Source organism: Hippopotamus amphibius, chromosome 14, assembly GCF_030028045.1.
Source record: "Hippopotamus amphibius kiboko isolate mHipAmp2 chromosome 14, mHipAmp2.hap2, whole genome shotgun sequence".
In the NCBI taxonomy this organism is placed as follows: Eukaryota; Metazoa; Chordata; class Mammalia; order Artiodactyla; family Hippopotamidae; genus Hippopotamus; species Hippopotamus amphibius.
In genome coordinates this window covers 12,990,818-13,011,369 of record NC_080199.1, presented here as the reverse complement: position 1 = coordinate 13,011,369, position 20,552 = coordinate 12,990,818, and the positions used below count along the sequence as shown (strand labels likewise).

General features: G+C 39.9%; 1 protein-coding gene across 8 annotated transcripts in view; it reads left to right on the top strand.

The window, feature by feature from the left end:
• The window catches only part of MBNL2 (muscleblind like splicing regulator 2), a 157,656-nt gene extending 146,711 nt beyond the window's left edge, over positions 1-10,945 (top strand). For all 8 annotated transcript variants that reach the window (XM_057707617.1, XM_057707618.1, XM_057707624.1 and 5 more), the window contains one exon: positions 8,149-10,945. In XM_057707617.1, the coding sequence (XP_057563600.1) occupies positions 8,149-8,163 (15 nt within the window). In that variant the 3' untranslated portion in view covers positions 8,164-10,945. The remainder of the gene's footprint in view (positions 1-8,148) is intronic.
• The last annotated feature ends 9,607 nt before the right edge of the window (positions 10,946-20,552 follow it).

Here is a 20,552-nt window from a genome sequence, read left to right as displayed (position 1 = left end):
CCTGGGTGGCCACCAGACGCATTCCCGCCGCCCTCTTTCTCTTTTGTCTTGGGTGCTATACTTGACTTGCCAACTTCTTTTCTCCTGGCTGTCATGTGGCCCTTCCAGTCTAGCATTTTGGTTTATTTTGACCTCCCGTGGCACCTGCAGAGCAAGCGTGGTCTCCCCTCTTGCTGAATGAGCACACAACGCTCCTGAATTGACTTTCCTTTCGACGCTTCTGTAGCGTCAGGGGGAAGCCAGAGGAATAACAAATCTCCTCTCAAATGCCTTTCTCTTTTCCTTCATATACAGTATATCATTTTGGAGAAAAAGTCACCCTTGGATGATGTATGGCTTTTTAGATGATCTGAGGTGTAGCGTTCCCATCTCACCATGAAAGCAACAGAAGTGGTCCTCAGAATTCCCTCAGGGGAGTTGGGGTTGGTTGCAGCTGGGTGTGGGATGGAGAAAGGGCTCATGATCAAAGCATCACTGCAATACTCACAAGAGGCTGAATTTTTCCAGGCGACATGGACTCAGGCAAGGGGTGGAATCTTACTCAAATTGAGAATTTCCATATATGTATTTTATCCAGATAATACAAATTGGCAATGTGGACCCTGGTCAGTAATCTGCTGTGAGGCCAGTGTTATTGCCTTTAATGCGGAAACTCAAATAGTAATATTTTTTTAAATGGTAATTTTTAGAAAGTATATCTGAAAAATCTTTTTGTTCAGATATCATAGAGTGGAAAATATTAGACAGTCATGAGTCATCGACAAAATGATATGTCATTGAAAATAGAGGAATTAGAGCTTTAAATGTAAACTTTATGTTAATGACAGAGAGCAAAACAATAATCCTGATTAAACTACTAAGTTCTGCTAAATACTGTGGGCCGTTCAACCAACCTCCGGTTGCTCTTCTCCAGAGTGAAACTGGTTATCGTATTTGAGAATTTTCTCCCGCAACCCCCGTATATGCCTTTTCTGTATAAATAAAAATCCACTTGGAAAACAAGTCAAATATGGCAGAAGACCCTGCTCTCCCTTAGAACAATACGCCCCTCAACTAATGAATGTGACTGGTTTTCAAAGTATCTTTTCATATACCACTAATTAGCTTTGAACTTTTTATGCAATTAAAATTTACAAACAGTGGGACTTCCCTGGTGGTCCAGTGGTTAAGACTTTGCCTTCCAATGCAGGGAGTGCAGGTTCAATTCCTGATCAGAGAGCTAAGATCCCACAATGCCTCACGGCCAAAAAACCAAAAACAGAAGCAATACTGTCACAAATTCAATGAAGACTTTAAAAAAGGTCCGCATCCAAAAAAAAAAAAAAAGTCTTTACAAAAATATTTACAAATAGTCATGAAATAGAACCAAGTTCTTGAAAGTGTTCATTGATGAACATATATGAAGAGAATTACTCTGATAACATATGTCCACCAAGAGACCAAAGTAATTGCTTTTGACGTTAGTAATTCGTAGTATGGTCATCTATAGTAATCCACCCTAGGATTAAGTACAGAATTCCTTGGCAGCCAAAGCTATACAAATGTCTGTCTGCTTTGGTAAAGTTTGCTTCAACCAAAATCCAAGTTTCACCTCTCAGACAAAACCAGGGAATTTCAGACAGTCAAGGCTGCCATGGAGAAAGCGTGTGGAGTGCTAGCGGGGGAGATGGAGAGGATACTGAACGGCGCAGGGCCTGGAGGAGGGAGGAATGCCAGTGGAAAGTCGTGAGACGGCACGTGAGTGAGGGAGCAAGAGGGAAGCCGTGAGTAGAGACAAAGGGGCTGGCGTGGTGAGCAACAGGCAGGCCTCCTTAGCTTGGCCGTATTTTTAGGGAATTCCATTCAGTTGTCTATTTTTAGATGAATAATAAGTTTTGTTTAAGGAGACGGTGAAGCATCCCTTTCTCTAATTACTTTCTGAGGAGACAGGGCCTTGTAACCATGGGAAGAGATTTCTGAGGAATCGACCACGTCTAGAAGTTTTCTCCAGGTGCCATTTTTGTTTATCTGCCGTGTCTCCAGCCTCTGAGTGATTCTGCCCCCAGCCTGGAGTATTTTTCCTTTTATTTAATATAGAACACAGGGTGGGGGGATGGGGAGGAATGTTTCCTTTTCTTGGCTATTCCTGAATCCTTAGCTTCTCTGAAAGGGGAGGAGATATAGGCCATCCAAGGGGTTCTTTTCCTGCCTCCCCTGCAACCTCTCGCTTGTGAGGGGTCTGTTGGTCTTCTGTAGATGCCAACATTGTGGTATCGTGTCCTCGATAAATTCTTATTTATTCAGCCATCCATGCAACCAGTAGTTAAGAAGTGCCTCCTACATGGCCAGCCCCATCCTTGTTACTAGGGATCTAAAGAGGAATGAGACCGTGCTCCTGTCCTTACAAAATCTGGCTGTGCTGTGGACCTGTGAATGCAACAACCCTGCTTAGAAATGTCTGCTTGAGCTCTTATGTTAGTGGTATGCAAATCCATTGAGCTTCCTGCAGATTTCAGCAAGGCCATGCAGATATTTGATAAGGCATAGCAATAAGGCATATCTTATCTACCTCTCCAAACACAACATTACAGAGACAGTTCGTATTGAATGTTTAACTAAAACATTCACTAGTTCTCCTTTCTCATTGTTTCTTGTGGTGTGGATCTCTAGAAGCAGTTGGTCTTTTTACTGAAAAGTGTTGTTTTTTTTCCTATCTTTTAAGCCAAGCAGTAAGAGTTCTTACTGAATTTAATACTAAGCTAACAGTTTAAAGGATAACTCATCTGACATCTCTGAATGTCTGCAGTGAACACATTTACATAAGAAGTGTGAACGTATCTAGGAGTCATCTAGACACTCACAATTTCCAAAATTATTTATATGTACATTTCCTGGAGGTCAACCGCAAGGTGGACAGCTCAGAAAGTATTAATTTAATACTTGATACCTGTGAAGCACTGAGGAAATTATCATTGATTTGTCTTCTTTGAACCCTCTTGAATGAGTGCTAGTTAGTTCAGCTGTTGAGGTCGTGGCATTCATGCTTTCAAGTTCAGTGTGTCAGCCTCTGCACAGACTATTTTGCTTTCAACCAAGTGCGTTTCTCACTCTGGTGAGTTCTTTCTCGTGTGCACCAAAGGTAAGGGCACATGGATGGCTCGGTCTGAATCCGTCATCGTCTGGGAAAAGACAAGGCAATGTGTATTTTATATCTGTTGAATCAGCTAAGGGAGGGGCAGTAATTTCATCTTAGGTGGAGGGTATGGGTGGGTCAGGTACCCCATCCCTTCAGGTGAAAGCCAAATGGCTGCAGGTTGCAGGAAGAACTCCCCATGAGACCTGCTCTCTTGATCCCGCCCACCATCACCACCGCTGCCTCCATGGATGATGCCTTTGGCCTTGGCTACGGCCGGGCTCAGGCAACTAGCAATCCAGGCTTGGTGGATATCTTCTCCAAGAAAGTAAAGCTCAAGGAGAACACAAACTGGCAGCTCACAGCTGAATTCAGCCCAAAGATATATCTGACCCATACAGCGCTGTTTTCCCTGATGTGAATCCATGGCTGAGTTTCCAGCTTCTTTTGGCAAATGGAAAGGTCAGGCAATATAGAGCCCAGGTTTCTGCAGGTGACAGTTTGGCTGGAGCTGAGCAGCTGCTGTCCCCTTCCTTCTAGGCGTGGGCCCTTCCATCTGCCAGACTTCTCAACTGATCCACCCACTTATGCATGGTTCCCGCCTGGCCCCAGTAGGCTTAGTATTCCGGCAGTGCCCAACCTAGTCCTCTTTGCAATGAGCTTGACTGCCATTGCACTATGAGTCAGTGGTAGGCACTTCACGGGGGATGCAGGGGTTAGTGTTATGACTGCTCATAACACATTTGGTGGGGAAACAACCCATTGAATGTTCTTTGGGGCCACTCACATTTTGTCTTCAATTAATAAAAATGAGACACATTGTGTACTGGGCTCATATGGGAGAATTTACGGGTGTGGATTAAGCAGAATCTTTATTTTCTTAAATCCAACCACCTGAAGGAGATGCTCATCGCTAAGTAGACTCTGTTGCAGCCAACCGATATTTTAGCCTTGCAGGCACTCTTGTTACAACTAGAGGGTCTACTGAAGATTTATGAATGCAGTCGTGACTGGAGATCAAGTGTGTCTTTGTTTTAAAAATAGAATCACTGATTTTTGTGGGCATCAGCTATTCTCATTTTTGTGTGTTCTCCTGTGAGTGGAAAAAGAAATTGGAAATAATGCTTTCAGTTCAAGATTTTGATTTACCATAACAGATTAGCTAGAATCCTATTTTAATAATTTAACCCCCTTCATCATCATTCTGTTATATAAAATAATACTTATTTGAGGGACTAGTCCATCAGAGAGAGGAACAGAAATACAATTTGTTCAATGTATTCAATTTCTTTCCTGTGCTATAGCTCGCCAGGGCTCCTTAGAAGCTCAGCGGTGGAATTCTGATTGGGTAGGGGCTTTGTTGCTGTAAGCAGATATGGCTGCAGCATCTGTCTGGAGGAGGCCTAGGGTAGGATGTGGTTGACCACCCAGGCAAGGATGACCTTGGCGGGGGCGGGGGGAGGGGCAGGGACTAGCAGCCCACAAGTCACTGCTGCCCCTGGTTCAGTGCTCTAGGCTCTGTCGGCTCTAGGCCCCACCCCGTGGCCTCACCTTTCCCAGATTCCCAGGCTGCCGGGGGATTCTGAGCACTGACCTCCACTGGCACTGTAAGAGGTACAGACCCACTCTTTGGAATCATTTTCTCCTGGTCCCATTGCAGACTGTGCCTATACCCTGGAGGGGCTCCCATGCCAGCGAACAGAGTGAGCTAACACCTCTAAGCTCATGCTGGTTTGCACAAGTACTTGGTACACCATGCAAGCCAGCTAACACTGTTCATGCTGCCTTTCCATGTCTGTGAAATATGACTGGCAATCCTGACCTAGCTCTTAAGGCTCTGATAAAAATTTCTCAGCGCCCCCTGGAAAATCAGGGGAGTATCTATTAAAATTAAAACAAAGACAATAATGATGCTTCAGGGAGGGGACTTTTATGGGATCTGGTGTGGTAGCTATTCCTCTGACTTATACAGATGCTGGCAGACCCCAGGGGAGTTTTCAATTGCCCTTTCCAAAAAAATGTGGGCTGCAGTGCCTGGAGGTTGAGGAAGGAATCTTGGATGTCAGCCTCAGTTTTGACGAGTGCAAGGCAGGAAGGACGCCACTGACAGCCGGTCTATAGAGATCATTTTGGTGAACTCTGGTTTAAATATCCTTTTTTTTTTTTTTAATGGACCAGCTCAGGATTAGGACTTGTCAATATCAGATTCAGAGCCCATGTTCCAGGACCACGTATAAGCCTCTTCTTTTAGGAATATATGTTTTGTACCTATACTGAAGTATTAAGGCACCTCTTGAAGCTTTTGGTCCTCCTGGCCATTGAAATTACAATGGAGGCTGAAGAAGTTTTCATGAATAGAACATATTTTACATGTTCATATAGAATTGGTGTGGAAGAGAATCTCCAAGGAGAGGCAACAGAGAAACACACAAAGTTATCTATTCATCTTATTTTAAATTATGGTTTTTTTGGTGTGAATTAAAAATATAGTCTGACTAAAGAAAAGCTATACTGAAAACTAGACAGAAGAGCCCTCTTTCCCTCCAAACAGCTTCTCCACACCCTTAAGTTTCGGCACACACACGGCCCTCCTCTTCCCACTAGAGGTTCCTTCCTACTGGAAACTGTCCTTCTGTCCCCATGGGCCCTGAGACCTATAATGTCATGAGGCTTTTAACATCAGAAACAGTGATCAAACCGGCAGGAGTTCAATACGAGGCTCTCACTGGGTAACTGGTCCTCATCTGGATTCCTGATCTGTCTATATTTCCAAAATGTATTTCACTGAAGAGTACATGTAATTCAGGCTGTACCAACAAGCTACGTTTCCCAGAAAAAAATAATAATCAAATAGTATTTTTGAGAAAAAATGCTACCACCAAAAAAATGAAACACCCAAAGCTTTCCTACCTTCTAAGATCAACTCTCTTAAACCTCTTGAAGCTCACAGCTACTGGGGGCGTAATTCCTTTTTTAATATCACACATACAGTCCTCAAGATAGCCCAAGACACAGACCAGGGTGTGGCCAGAGTTTTCTGGCCTAGATGCCTGGAAGCAGTTAAGGCTGAGAGTTCAGTAGTACCAGAAGTCATTTTTATTTATGTCTTTATCCATAGAATGGATTGTGTGCAGGCTGAGGCAGAGGCGAAAAGCAGTCCAGGTGAGCCCAGTTAATGCTTTTAGTTAACTGCAAGGCTGATTTACAGTTCAGTTAAACCTGGGTGGTCAGACACGTCTGTTTGTCAGATTCAAGTCCAAAGCGTTGTAACTAATTTCTATAATACAGATTGGCCATTGCTGGGCTCTCTGTAGGATACTTTTTCTTTCCAGGTGGTTAGGACTTTTCATTCTATACGGCATTTTTATTTCAGTTAATAAGCAAGAATGTGATTATTTTCTAAAACATACATTAGTATATATCAACTTAAGAAATGGCAAGTTTGTTTTCCATAAATATTTTAGAGACACTTTTGCTAAAGTAAAAAGAAAGAAAAAAAAGAAAAACAGGACATGCTCTGATGTCCTGGGGCACATTCTTGTTTGGAAACCTTACAAACAGAATTAAAGCTAAGGGATGACATAGAATAAGTCCTATTTAATAATTAAATATCTAAATCTAAAAATGAAGTTAAAACCATCTGAAGAATTTGAATGTTGCTATTTGCAATGACTATTCAAACATACTATGATAATATTTACATATAAATGATTATATCTCATTATTTTTATTTGTATATCAGTACGTGAGATATTTTTTCCCAATTAATTTTAAATTCCTAGAACTTTTTGAAAACAAAAAATGATCTTATCCAAAGTTTTGAGTTTCCATTTAATATAAATATTTAACATACATGAATTCTTCCTCTATTTTTATCAATTCCATACATATCTGTATGTTCCAATAAAATAAAGAATACTCGTAGTTACTTCACAGGAGAAATTATTTAAGTGTATGTCCTAAAACTATTTTATATTAACTGCAGAAATACCCACCTAAGGTGAAAAATATTTCCACGTGTATAAATTCTAACCTAATGAGATAAGAAATTATACTTGTAGAAATGAGGCTTTTATTGGGAATTGGATCCCAAGTGTGTAGGTAGGAATATTGGGTGACCTTGACCATAAAGAATTTTTACTGGTTATTTCATAAACAAACACTCTTGGCTATTAATAAATAAACATTTTGTTTATTACTTGCACAAAGTTTGGTCAAAGCATTATACAAAGAATAAAGATTTTTGTTAGAATGTATCAAAAGCTTGGCTTTTAAGCTTGACATTTAGTTGACTGGGTCACACAGGGCAAACTCCCTTTCCTCTGCAAAGTTAGGGAGTTGGAAATGGACTAGATCATACTCCAGGGACCACGGTTTGCATTTGATAGTTTAGTTGTATCTGTGCTTTTGGAATTATTAAAACTGTTTTAACTGCTTTATTAGAATGTTTTCTTTTTTCTTTAACATGGGACATTTAAACGGTTCCTGAATTTGAAACTGGTCGTTATTGTATTTTGGGAACAAAATTGCTTTTGATGGGAACATATCTTTGGATTATGAATGCAAGTTGATAGATAAATATTACTTAATTTATTACACATTTTAAAATATTTATATCTAATCTTTACAAATAACCTTTCACATACAAATTCTTTGATTGGACTTCCTGATCACATCAGCAAATATTAATTGAATGAAAACTGAACATATAATAAAGAGACATGAAGCCAAAACTAAAAAAGGGAGATTAAGGTCCAAACACACTGCATGCCCACACACATGCAGTCCCAGTTTTCACAGAAAACACTGTGCATTTGACTCAGCATTCTTTACAGTGGCCCCACAGCAAAAGTGCTCACGTGTAAAAATTTTCAGCATGAAGGGTGGGGATTGTGCAAAATTATAATTGCATCAAAATTATGAGAAATTGCAGAAAATTCCTATTTTTAAATATCTGTTTGCAAAGAGTAAAACTTAAACTAGCTATTTTCCCTTAAGAAGGATGTCTAAATCATGCTTGTCTTTTTCTTTAACAGATAATTCTGAAATAATCAGCAGAAACGGAATGGAATGCCAAGAATCTGCATTGAGAATAACTAAACATTGTTACTGTACATACTATCCTGTTTCCTCCTCAATAGAATTGCCACAAACTGCATGCTAAATAAAGATTTAGTTCTTCTGGACAGACCACAACTCTAAGAAGCTAGTGCTGCTATATCATATATGAGTATTAAATATGGTATGCTTAGTATATTCCAACCTAAGATAGTTAACTACCTGAGACCAGCTGTGATGTTTAAAGACATAAAGGATAAAGTTGACTTTTAAAGGATTTCTAAACATAGTTTCTGTCCTTAGGAATATTGTCTTATCTCCATAACTATAGCTGATGCAGAAAGTCCAACCAATGTACTCATTTCGACTCAGAATATTTCAAAGTTAGCAATAAACAATTAGCATTAGTTAAAAAACAAAAAACAAAAAAACAAAAAAACAAACAAACACCCTATTCCAAGGGCAGGTTCGATTCTAACTTCAATTACTATCATTTCATTTACCCACTGGATCAAAGCTATGTTTCACTTCTTGACAACACGAATGCTGCAGCAAAGATGAGAAGTGAAGTAAAACTGTTACCTGTCCTGCAGGTCTAAAATTTGAGTGGAAATTCAAGCACAAGTACTGGGGACACATCAAAGTGTGATATTTGGTTTGCCTGGAGATGCCGCATTGAATCACGTGATTCTAGAATAACATTAACTAGATTGAAAAAGAAACTTTGCACGGTATGAGCTTCATACCCCACCAAACAAAGTCTTGAAGGTATTATTTTACAAGTATATTTTTAAAGTTGTTTTATAAGAGAGACTTTGTAGAAGTGCCTAGATTTTGCCAGACTTCATCCAGCTTGACAAGAATGAGAGGCCCATGCCAACAGTCTAATCGAAAGGATTAGTCTTTCGAACTCACCATCCAGTTGCCTGTTACAGAATAACTCTTCTAAACTAAAACCTAGACAAACAAGGAAGCTGTAGGTGAGGAGATCTGTATAATATTCTAATTTAAGTAAGTTTGAGTTTAGTCACTGAAAATTTGACTGTGACTTTAATCTAAATTACTATGTAAACAAAAAGTAGATAGTTTCACTTTTTAAAAAATCCATTACTGTTTTGCATTTCAAAAGTTGGATTAAAGGGTTGTAACTGACTACAGCATGGAAAAAATTAGTTCTTTTAATTCTTTCACCATAAAGCATATTTTATGTCTCAAAAGTATAAAAAACTTTAATACAAGTACATACATATTATATATACACATACATATATATACTATATATGGATGAAACATATTTTAATGTTGTTTACTTTTTTAAATACTTGGTTGATCTTCAAGGTAATAGCGATACAATTAAATTTTGTTCAGAAAGTTTGTTTTAAAGTTTATTTTAAGCACTATCGTACCAAATATTTCATATTTCACATTTTATATGTTGCACATAGCCTATACAGTACCTACATAGTTTTTAAATTATTGTTTAAAAAACGAAACAGTTGTTATAAATTACTATTATGTGTCATTGTTTAAAACATCCATTTTCTTTGTGAGCATATTAGTGATTGAAGTATTTTGACTTTTGAGATTGAATGTAAAATATTTTAAATTTTGGCATCACCGCCTGTTCTGAACACTAGATGCACCAACCATATCATTTTTGTTTGAGAAAAAAGAAATCTGCCATTTTAATTAATGTTGATCAAAGTCTAATGACTATTTATCTTATATCGTAGATTTGATAACCCTATCAAAAAAAAAACACATTCTAAGTGTAATCTTACATAGTGCTTGTATTGTTGCATTTGTTTTAATTTGTGGAAAATAGTGTATCTAACGTGTATTTCTTTGGTAGTTTCATCTTTATGTATTATTGACACGTAATTTTCTCAACTATAACAATGTAGTTATGCTACAACTTGCCTAAAACATTCAAACTTATCTTCTTTTTTCTTCTTTTCTTTGTTAATTCACTTAAACTCATTGAAAACATAGTATACATTACTAAAAGGTAAATTATGGGAATCACTGAAATATTTTTGTAGACTAATTATTGTAACATTGTCTTTTTTTTCTTTTGTTTCATGATTTTGATTTTTAAAATTATTAGCACACACCTATTTTCAGCCCTTTAACAATGGAGCATGAAAAACATCACCTATAATCCCCAAGCAGACATAGAAGACTGTATTTTTACTATGAAATCCATTTTCCAGAATTGTGATTATAATATGCAAAGAGTCATAAATATGTCATTTACAATAAGGAGGAGGCAAGGCAAATGCATAGATGTACAAATATATGTACAACAGATTTTGCTTTTTATTTATTTATAATGTAATTTTATAGAATAATTCTGGGATTTGAGAGGATCTAAAACTATTTTTCTGTATAAATATTATTTGCCAAAAGTTTGTTTATATTCAGAAGTCTAACTGTGATGAGTAAATCTTAAATGCTTTGTTTGATTACAAAACAAATCACCAATATCCAAGACATGATGGTAGCAATTCAACAGAGATGAACTCGCCGCTTGTATGGGAACCACATTTCACTCTTGGTTTTCAGGATATAACAGCACTTCACCTAAATATTCTTTGAGCCATATCGCTGGTAACATTTCTACTAAATCTTTCTGTAACACTTAAAGAATTCCCTCATTCATTACCTTACAGTGTAAACAGGAGTCTAATTTGTATCAATTCTATGTTTTGGTTGTAATATTCAGTTCACTCACCCAATGTACAACCAATGAAATAAAAGAAGCATTTAAAAGGATTTCTAGTCTTCCTCCCTTTTTTGTTATTGAGACATTGATAATTGGCCAAACCAAATGGTTTTTACACAGATAACATTTGGTAACTTCAAAGGAAGAGCAGGCTTTGGATTTTTTGGCTTTTTAACGGGAAGAAAAACAATTTACAAGGATCATCTTGGAAGTATTTCTATTATTTTTTGAAATTGGAAATAAAAATAAGTCCTACCACTCAGCCCCCGGATTCTGCCTGCATATGAAGAGATGTGAACATCCGTAACCAAATGGGGAACAAAACGTCATCAGTTAAGTAACAGACAAGGCGGCGCCCATTCATCCGTAAGACAGGCTTCAGGTAAGAGCCTCCCTGAACCACGTGCCTTAGCCCTTAGACTGCAGAAAGAGGCAGAATGATGAATCCTGTCCTGTGCGGACCTCCTAGCTGGGCGGACCGAGGAGGGCGCGAGAGCTGAGTATCGCACCTGAGGGCAGGTACTCACGAAGCGAAGCCTCCTGAGAGGCGCTGGCCACCTTCTCAGTCTTCTTTCTCTGTCCTTTGGGGCCCATGATATTTCTCAAGGCAGGTGGGAACAGTCCTCGTCGTGCAGAGGTTGGGGGCAGTCACCTCCTCTGTAGGCCAAGGCAGGAATGGGGAGAGAAGAAGATTTTCTCCATGGCAGGTGTAAAAAGCTTCAGGCCTTCTGAGTGGTTACGAGACCCCTTATGAGGGCAGACCACACAAACATTCCACAGACCAGGCACATGCAAATATAGGCACGTGTGTTTTTAAACCGTGCCATCGGGAATTCCAAGGGGAAAAATACGCTCACACCTTTGTGGATGTTTGAAAAACTGGCTGTATGTTTGGGGGAGCAATTTCTTTTGCTGTAAAGCGGAAGAAAAGCTGCTACCCCATCAGTCCCTCCTGACAAGAAAACACTGTCTGTTACTAGTAAGTTCAAGGTGCCAAGTTTCAAGAACAAGTTGTTATTTTAAGTGAAAAATCCGAGACAAACTGTACTCAAAATTGTTCACACCTGGTTTACGAAGTGTAATTGTCATCAGGAGACTGACTTTTTACGCTACTTACTCCATCAAAATCGAAAGAGAAATTTAAACCTGAGAGGATAAAACGAATTTATCTCCTCAGCACAGAAAATATGTACATATAAAATACCAATTATTCTATAATTATCTGCCAATGGGAAGATGTGATTTTAATTTGGGGTGGCCCAAACTACAAATAATGTTTCGTGCTCAGAAATATACTGTTTATTATTCACCACAGTTCTTTGGCAATACTTTAAAGCTTTTAGGGGCAACCAGACAAACCAAAATATAGTTCCACTTTCTGATATCTGTGAGAAGGAAATACTGGCTTGCTAAGGAATGAGTTCTTCTTCCCCCCCAAATAGCCTAGGGTCTCTGAAATGTTAGGCTACCATTGCTGTTGGACTGGGCTGTCTCCATAGAAATGACTGAGTCACTATGAATCAGAATGAGTCATACACAATGAGCACAGTAGTGACTTCCCTCCAGGCTTTTGGTGGCGGGGGGAATGGCAGGGATGGGGAACGGGGGAAGGGGGGAATTGAGAATATTCCCCAGGGACCTGCTTGTGTGCCGAGCGCTATGCAAAATAGTCCATGTAGGTTTTAATATAGAAACCCACCTCGGTCGTTGAGGAAAATTACTAATAACTAATAAGTTCTAATAGCTGCAGAGATTCTTAATCAAGACACCTAGAGGTTCTGCTGTGACAAGTAGCTTGATTCTAGATCAACCCTGCCTTTCCGTGTCTGCCCTCGGGGTGACTAGATCCACAGCTTAGTTGAAAAGCCCTGTCCGGGTGATCTCAATTGCATGACCAACGGTCATTTGACCTCGCTTTCTCCCTCTGTTTCAGCGACTTTGGAAAATGATGGCCCACCCATTTGAGGTGTCCTTTTAGGCCCCCAGTATAAATGTCATATGTGCTACCTGGCCTATGTTTTAATAAAACCACTTCAGACATCCGGTCCAAATTTGGTGAAAACCATATAGCTATTTTCATGAAATAGGGTATAATCAGAAAGTAACTTTGTTTTGTTCAAATAAACGTGACATAATCCTTAGCATTATGAAGGAGCTATTATACCTGTAATGTATATGAGAAATCAAGACATGTAAAAATTCAGTAACTTGTTCAAGATCACGTAGAGCAGCAGAACTCTCAAGCCCTGGCTTGTCCTAACACTGCAGTCATGTTGACGTGAGCTTTATTTGTGGCAAACTTCAGGCCCAGATTTCAGAGAAGAATTCAGAGTAAAGCATTCATCCAGGTTTAAGAGGAAGCCATAATAAGACTCCTTTAATAGGATATATGAGCAGGTTTTCTTCCCTATCACAAAAATACGATTTATGGAATATTTTGTAGCTCTGGGCTACAAAGTACTAGTCTAGGTTTAGGACAGAGCCTAGCTCTCTGCTAGGACCAGAGGCAACCGGAAGGAACGTGACATTGCATCATCTCTCCAGTGTTATCCAGTTTTCAAAATCAAGCTTCAGTATGATTCTCTTGAAATAAAAAATATTGAAAGCCATTGACTTTTTCCCAATAAGTGTATGTCATTAAGTCATGATGAAGCAGCCCCTAAAAAGATGGAACATGTCACATAGAGCCAGAGAGAATGATTTTCTGGATAAAGGTCACACATGGATCACATACCCCTAAAATCCAACTGTGTCCGGAGATTGTTCCTTCCTCTGATAACTTTGCTCTGGGTCTTTTCAGGACTTCGGCTTATATAAACAAAGGGAGAAGTTTATTTATTAATCCTCCTGTGTAAACTAAAACGATCTAAATTAGGGGAATCTAGCTTTTCTTTCACTAGAGAAACTTTCAAACGGAAGGGTCACCCTACAGAAGCACAAAAGCAAAACAGTGGCAAAGTGCCCTGCTTGCTGTGGTTTCCATCTCTGCAACAAGCGCTGCAGACCAGACAAAGGTGGAAACCCACTCACTTAAATATACAATCTGTGGCTTCACAGAGGGAGAAAAGTACATGCAAAGTAGCATGGCAGGGACTTCCCTGGTGGTCCAGTGATTAACACCCCGCTTTCCAATGCAGGGGGTGCAGGGTGCCATGCTAAGTCCCACATGCCTCTCAGCCAAAAAACCAAAACATAAAACAGAAGCAATATTATAACAAATTCAATAAAGACTCTAAAAATGGTCCATATCAAAAAAATCTTTAAAAAAAAAAGTAGCATGCAGATTAGGAAACCTGGCTCATACGCTCTAAATACATCTGAGCAAATCGATGGGCTATATATATGGAGGTAACAAACAAACAACAGAATAAATATATATGCAACACTCTCACACACACGTTCATATGGAAAACAATCTGAACACAGTATTGCCCATAAACACAAAGTCGAGGATTTTCCAGCTCTGCAGAAAGGAATGATCAGTGTCTGCATTTCCCAATAGTCTAGTGGTTAAGAGCAAATTTTACAGTCTTACTGCCCAAGTTTGACTTTCAGCTCTGCTTTCTACAGTTTCCAAGCTTCAGTGTTTTTCATCAGTGAGCTGGGTCTAATAGGATCTCCCTCACCTAGACATGACGATTCAATGAAAGAATGTGCACTGACCATGGAGAACAGAGTCTGACACACAGCAAACTCTCAGTGAATATTAGTAACTGTTCTTAAAATAATATTCAAGTAAGCTCCTGGGTTTCTCTATCAATATTTATTTCCTCATTCTATCCGAATATCTCTTGGCAACTAAGAGGCACCTCTTCTATGTCCTCGATGACAATTAAAGTCAAAAGCTGACAGGCAAATTATAGGGGGTTTATAATAACAAATAATGAGCTGCATTATCTCTGGGGAAGCCTACAATTACTTCAATTCAGCAAACGCTCACTGAGCCCTGACTAAGCACTGCTAAGCTGTTCAAGGAACGTGAACGTGGGCAAAGTTCAACTCCTACCTTCAAGAAGCTTTCTGTGGAGCAGAAGAAGAAAAATAAATGTGTAAACAAATGGAGAAAGGATAGAGTACTATAGTTTTCTAAGGCTGCTGGAACCAAGCCCCACACAGAGGGCGGCTCACAGCAACAGAAATGAATTCACTCCAGTTCTGTAGACTAAAGTCTGAAATCACAGACTTGGCAGAGCCAAGATCCCTTTGCGGCTCTGGACAGAATCCTTCCCTGCCTCTTCCTAGCTTCCGGTGGTGGCCATCACTCCTTAGCTCACAGCTGTATCCCTCCAATCTTTGCCTCCATCATCACAGAGCCTCTCCCTGTGTGTCTGTCTTCACATTATCTTCTTATAAGGCCACCAGTCATCTTGGATTAGGACCACCCTGATGACCTCATCGTAACTTGATGACATCTGAAAAGACCCTATTTCCAAATAAGGTCACATTCACAGGGAGCAGGGCTTGGGATGTCAACATGTCCTTTTGAGGGACACAGTTCAACCTGTCACAACAATGTCAGCCTAAATAAAGATTGGTTTCTATGGATATCAAACTATTAATGAAAGGGTTTCTGTAGTCATTTCAGTAAGAAGATCCCATCTACACAATATATGATGACCAGAGTCATGACCCCTCAAGCCTCTTCCATTTGTTTTGTTTTGGTTTTTGTAGAAGGAAGCAGTTGGACTACAAGATCTCTAAATTCTATTTTAGATGCAACATTCTGTGATTTAGTCAGCAACCTAGCACGTTCTTCACTGGTCTCAATATTTATTTTACTTGGTAATTTTGATTTGCAAATATGTTTCACTGTTTATAAGTTTTCATTGATTGGATTAATTTTACTTAGTCCATGCTGCAGAGAAAGGCTTTTTCTTTCTTTCTATATGCGTGAGAAAGTTTGGTAATCACTCATAGGAAGTCTTAGCCAAGGTTGGCTAAGAAGACCAAGTGTTCTAACTGCAACAAGAATAATCATACAAATATTTTTGTGCCCTTATACTGTGATAGCCTCTTGGTCTGAATCATCTCATTTAATCTTTACAATAGCCCTCTCTGGTTGATTCTATTATTAGCAAACCCATTAGTAGATGAGAAAACTGAGGATTGAAAAGATTAGCTCACTTAACCAAAGTCACAAAGTTTGTAGAAAAAAATGAGCATTGAAACCCAGGCAGCCTGCCTCTGGATCCACAGTGCTTTACTATCTCACAACCCTAAATGTGGTCCTTGAACCTGCTGTAGGAGCACCTGGGGACTTGCTGGAAATGCAGAATCCCAGGCCCCACCCCAGACCAACTGAAGCAGGCTCTGCATTCTAACCGGATGCTCAGGTGATTCATACACACATTAGAGTGTGCGAAGTGGCACTATGCTAACCAGGGCCACCCCCTTAAATGCTCTGCTGACTCTAGAAAACAATGAAGGAAAACCAATGCCAACACTTGAGCATCTTGATGGTCCTCTTCAGTATCCAAACTCGAAAGAATTGTGATTGACTGGATACAAATTGGAGTCTCTCTGATTTTGTTCTCGTCCTTTCTTGATCCATTCTCCATCTGGCAGCCAGTACCTCCATAAAATAAAAATCGTATCACAGCATCGTCCCAATCGAAGGTAGATCCACTCCAGGTTTTGTGGGATCTGAAGGTTATAAAATTTAGGAGAGGGGGTCTTAAAGAAAAAGAATCCAAAAACTGAATATAAAATTAAATATGAGAATAAATACACAGAAAAACAATATAAACAACACGCCATTTTTATGAATTAACCATTTGACACATCTTATGTTTTGCTTACATTTTTGACTGTATCCCTTTTGATCACAACATCATATAATAACAGTTTTGTGATGTCATTTTCTATATAGAGAACAAAAAAGTAATTCAATCTCACCTCTAACATGGTTGGCCAAAATTTTTTTTAGTATCTGTTTTTGTATTGATAATTCACATGGGACTTCACACACGCGCACACACACACACATACATACATATAGTGCTTATTGTACTCTTACAGATTTGTGCCCTACAAACACAAGAATTTTAGTAAGTTCTATTTTTTATAATTCTCATCTAAAAAGAAGAAAACTTATTAGGCAATTATAATTGCTCATGCTTCATTATTCTGACAAATAAGTATCAATAAAGACCAAGTCTTGGGACTTCCCTGGTAGCACAGTGGTTAAGAATCCACCTGCCAATGCAGGGGACATGGGTTTGATCCTTGGTCCAGGAAGATCCTACATGCTGAGGAGCAACTAAGCCGGTTTGCCACAACTACTGAGCGCACATGCTGCAACAAATGAAGCCCGCTCACCTAGAGCCCGTGGTTCGCAACAAGAGAAGCCACTGCAATGAGAAGCCTGTGCACCGCAATGAAGAGTAGCCCCAGCTCGCCACAACTAGAGAAAAGCCCACTCGCAGCAACAAAGACCCAATGCAGCTAATAAATAAATAAATAAATAAAAAACTTGGACTGAAAGACTGAAAAAAAAATTTTTAACTAAAATAAATAAGTAAATAAAAGACCAAATCTTCTGCTTAGAATTTCATGCATCTGATGTCTCAAAGAATTTTTCACTGACTAGCTTCTACCACATACACTTTAAATCCTTTTTTCTCTTCTACTACCTCCTCACTTCCAGGGCTGGGGTTTAGGATACTCTCACATTGCAAAGCAAACCTCTGGCCCTGCACTTTCACGCCCTGACACCAGGTGAGCTGGCACCTCTACCGAGATGGCTAGCGGCAACACACATACAAATGGTGATGAGCTATTTAATTATATTTCACAAAACCGAAGCTGAAAGTATCCCTGCCGAAATTCCTGAGTCAGATCCCAAAACGACCACAGCTACTCCAGAGCCACATCACAAAAGAGAATGTGATGGAAGGGAAGTCAGAGTGAAGAGAGACAGTGGTCTTCAACAATTGCCAATTTTCAGAAATAGAGACACAGATGTAGAGAACAAAAATATGGACACCAAGGGGAAAAGAGGGGGGAGGTGGGGGGATGAGTTGGGAGATTGGGATTGCCATATAGAGATTAACATGTATAACACAGATGACAAATAAGAAAAAAACACCAAATTGTACACTTTAAAAAAAAACATTGCCAATTTTGTAGAACCATGACCATGTAAACACACTGTGAGGGCTCCTCCCAGGTCCTCAAAAGGACTTGTGCAAGTGAGAGGCCCTTCAGCTTGAGCTGCAAATGTTTCATGGTAAACCTGCCTCTATCTCCTATTAAAACACACACACACACACACACACCCCCCCCCCAAAACAAACGCCAGTATTCACTAGCTTTCCGCTGCTCTCATGACAAAATCCAAACCCTTCACCCTGGCCAACAACATCTCCAACTTCATCCGATACCATACGCTGCTGTGCTAACTACTGTCCAATTCCTCAGAACTCTTTTTTGTTTCTTAAATACACGGAGTCCTTTCTGCCTCCTGAGCTCTTGTTCCTTGTGCCTTAGCTGCTTGTCTTCTCTCTCTGGCCATGGCAGAATCATCTTCTCATGAACAACGTCAGCTCAGCCCAGATCTCAAGTGGCCGATTCCACGTCACGGCTATGCTTTCTGTCGTCCTAACCCCGTCACACTGCGGGATGATTTTGCTCCTGTCTCAGCTGCATTACTGGTTCTCTCATTGGAATTTAAGCTCTGTGATGTCTGGCCCCTGTGTTACTCATGAACACATCCCCTCTGCTTAGAATGGTGTCCAAGAACATAGCTCAATAAGTATTTGTTGAATGAATGACTAGAAACACCATGGTGTCAGAAGAGACAGACGTAAGTGAAAGTATAAAATTATGAAATTCAAATAGCTTCTCATAAACTTGGCCTATACCCGGTCCACATGCTTGAGCTAAACAAACTGGAGCTCCACTCATTTAACAAATATTTTTGTATTACAAAATGTAGAAAACACAAAAAACAGAGCATATATTCTGATTAGATTATAAATAATCTGAAATCATAATCTAGTTACCATCTAGCTAGCTAGAGATGCGTATAGTTGAAAGCAAAATACACATATTGAGGTATTTCATGATAAATTCCAAATGATTAAATAGCCAGGGACTGCCATGGGAGATCGGTGAGAGCTGAAGATGTCACAGAAGGCTCCCCAAAGGAGGAGTTTCTGGAGATGGAAGCTGAGGTGTTGTAAATACACTACTTGGCAAAGCAAGAAGCATGAGAAGCAACAGGAATGGAAATACAGTGGCCTGTGATTAGAATGAATGCAGCTTCTACACCTGAAGGGATTCTGCACTGGGAGGAGAGAGAGGCACACAAAATAGAAGGGGTCATTGGCTTTTTACAGGACAGCCACAACTCAGAAAATGATAACCAGTGGCTGCGGCAGCCTGCCGTCCGCTCCTCGTTCAGGGTGAGGCACTCCCTCCCCAGCGTCCCGAGTGACAGCAGTCGCTGTCAGCCTTCTTCTGGAATTGCACTGACTAAAGAGAACTGCCTTGTCCAAAGTCTCGCTTCCTCCCCCAGCACGACCCTTGACCCATTGATGGGCACAGGAGTATAGAGGCCCCCAGCTTGGCTCAACTCAGGACAAATACCACACTAGGGCCTCCAGCTCCAGGGTGTGGGTTGAGGCTTTTGTTGAGACTTCGCACAGCCCAATCTCTCCGTCAGCCCAATCGTGCCTCCTTCCGTTCCACATGGGTTAGAATCTCCGCTTCAGACTCTGCTTCGCAGAAAATCCAAACTGCGACAGAAAGACAACTCTGCCTTTTATTAATTCCATCATTCAGGCGTTTGAGTTCCTTTTAAGCTGATGCAAGAAATATATTCGTCATAATTTGATTCTTTTTGATAAAGAAAATTACTTGCCTGTAAAAGTGTCTCACCTGACAGAGTACTCAATTAATCACAGAAGAAAAAGAAAAGGAAGAAAGAAATAAAAACTGAAGTATTTTTTATTGTGGATTCCAAAAATGGCAAATTTTCACATACTTTGGAGGAAATATAGCTTTTATTTTTTAAAAGCACTAGTGAAAGCCGTGTTTCACTTGGTCCAAATTTTCACTCTTAGTCTTCTACATTCCTGAGCTCTTCGTCAGCATTTCTTTAAAAAGAAATCAGAAAAATGATCAAATTTGTTCATATGGGAGCCAAGTATTTTAATACAAGGTTAAAACAAAGAGTATTCAGTGTGCATTTGATAAACACAGTCCCAGAGCCAGATTTGGCTATAAATAAAGAGCAGGAGTATACAATTCCAGAAAGTAGCCTGCTCCACCATCAGAGCCATCTCAGAATAATTGAAGTGATTCCTCTCTATCACCACGGCATTTACAAGTTGAAGCTGGTCACACTTGGGAATTAAGGCAGTTGGTATGCACTATTGGCCAAAGCACCCTTTAAGACATCAAGGAGTAGCTAAGAAACACATACATGGGACTTCCCTGGTGGCGCAGTGGTTAAGAATCTGCCTGCCAATGCAGGGGACACAGTTCGATCCCTGCCCCAGGAAGATCCCACATGCCGCGAGGAGCCTGTGCGCCACAACTATTGAGCCTATGTGCTGCAACTACTGAAGCCTATGCACCTGAGCCCCTGCTCCACAATAAGAGAGGCTACCACAATGAGGCGCCTGTGCACCTCAACTAGAGAAAGCCCATGTG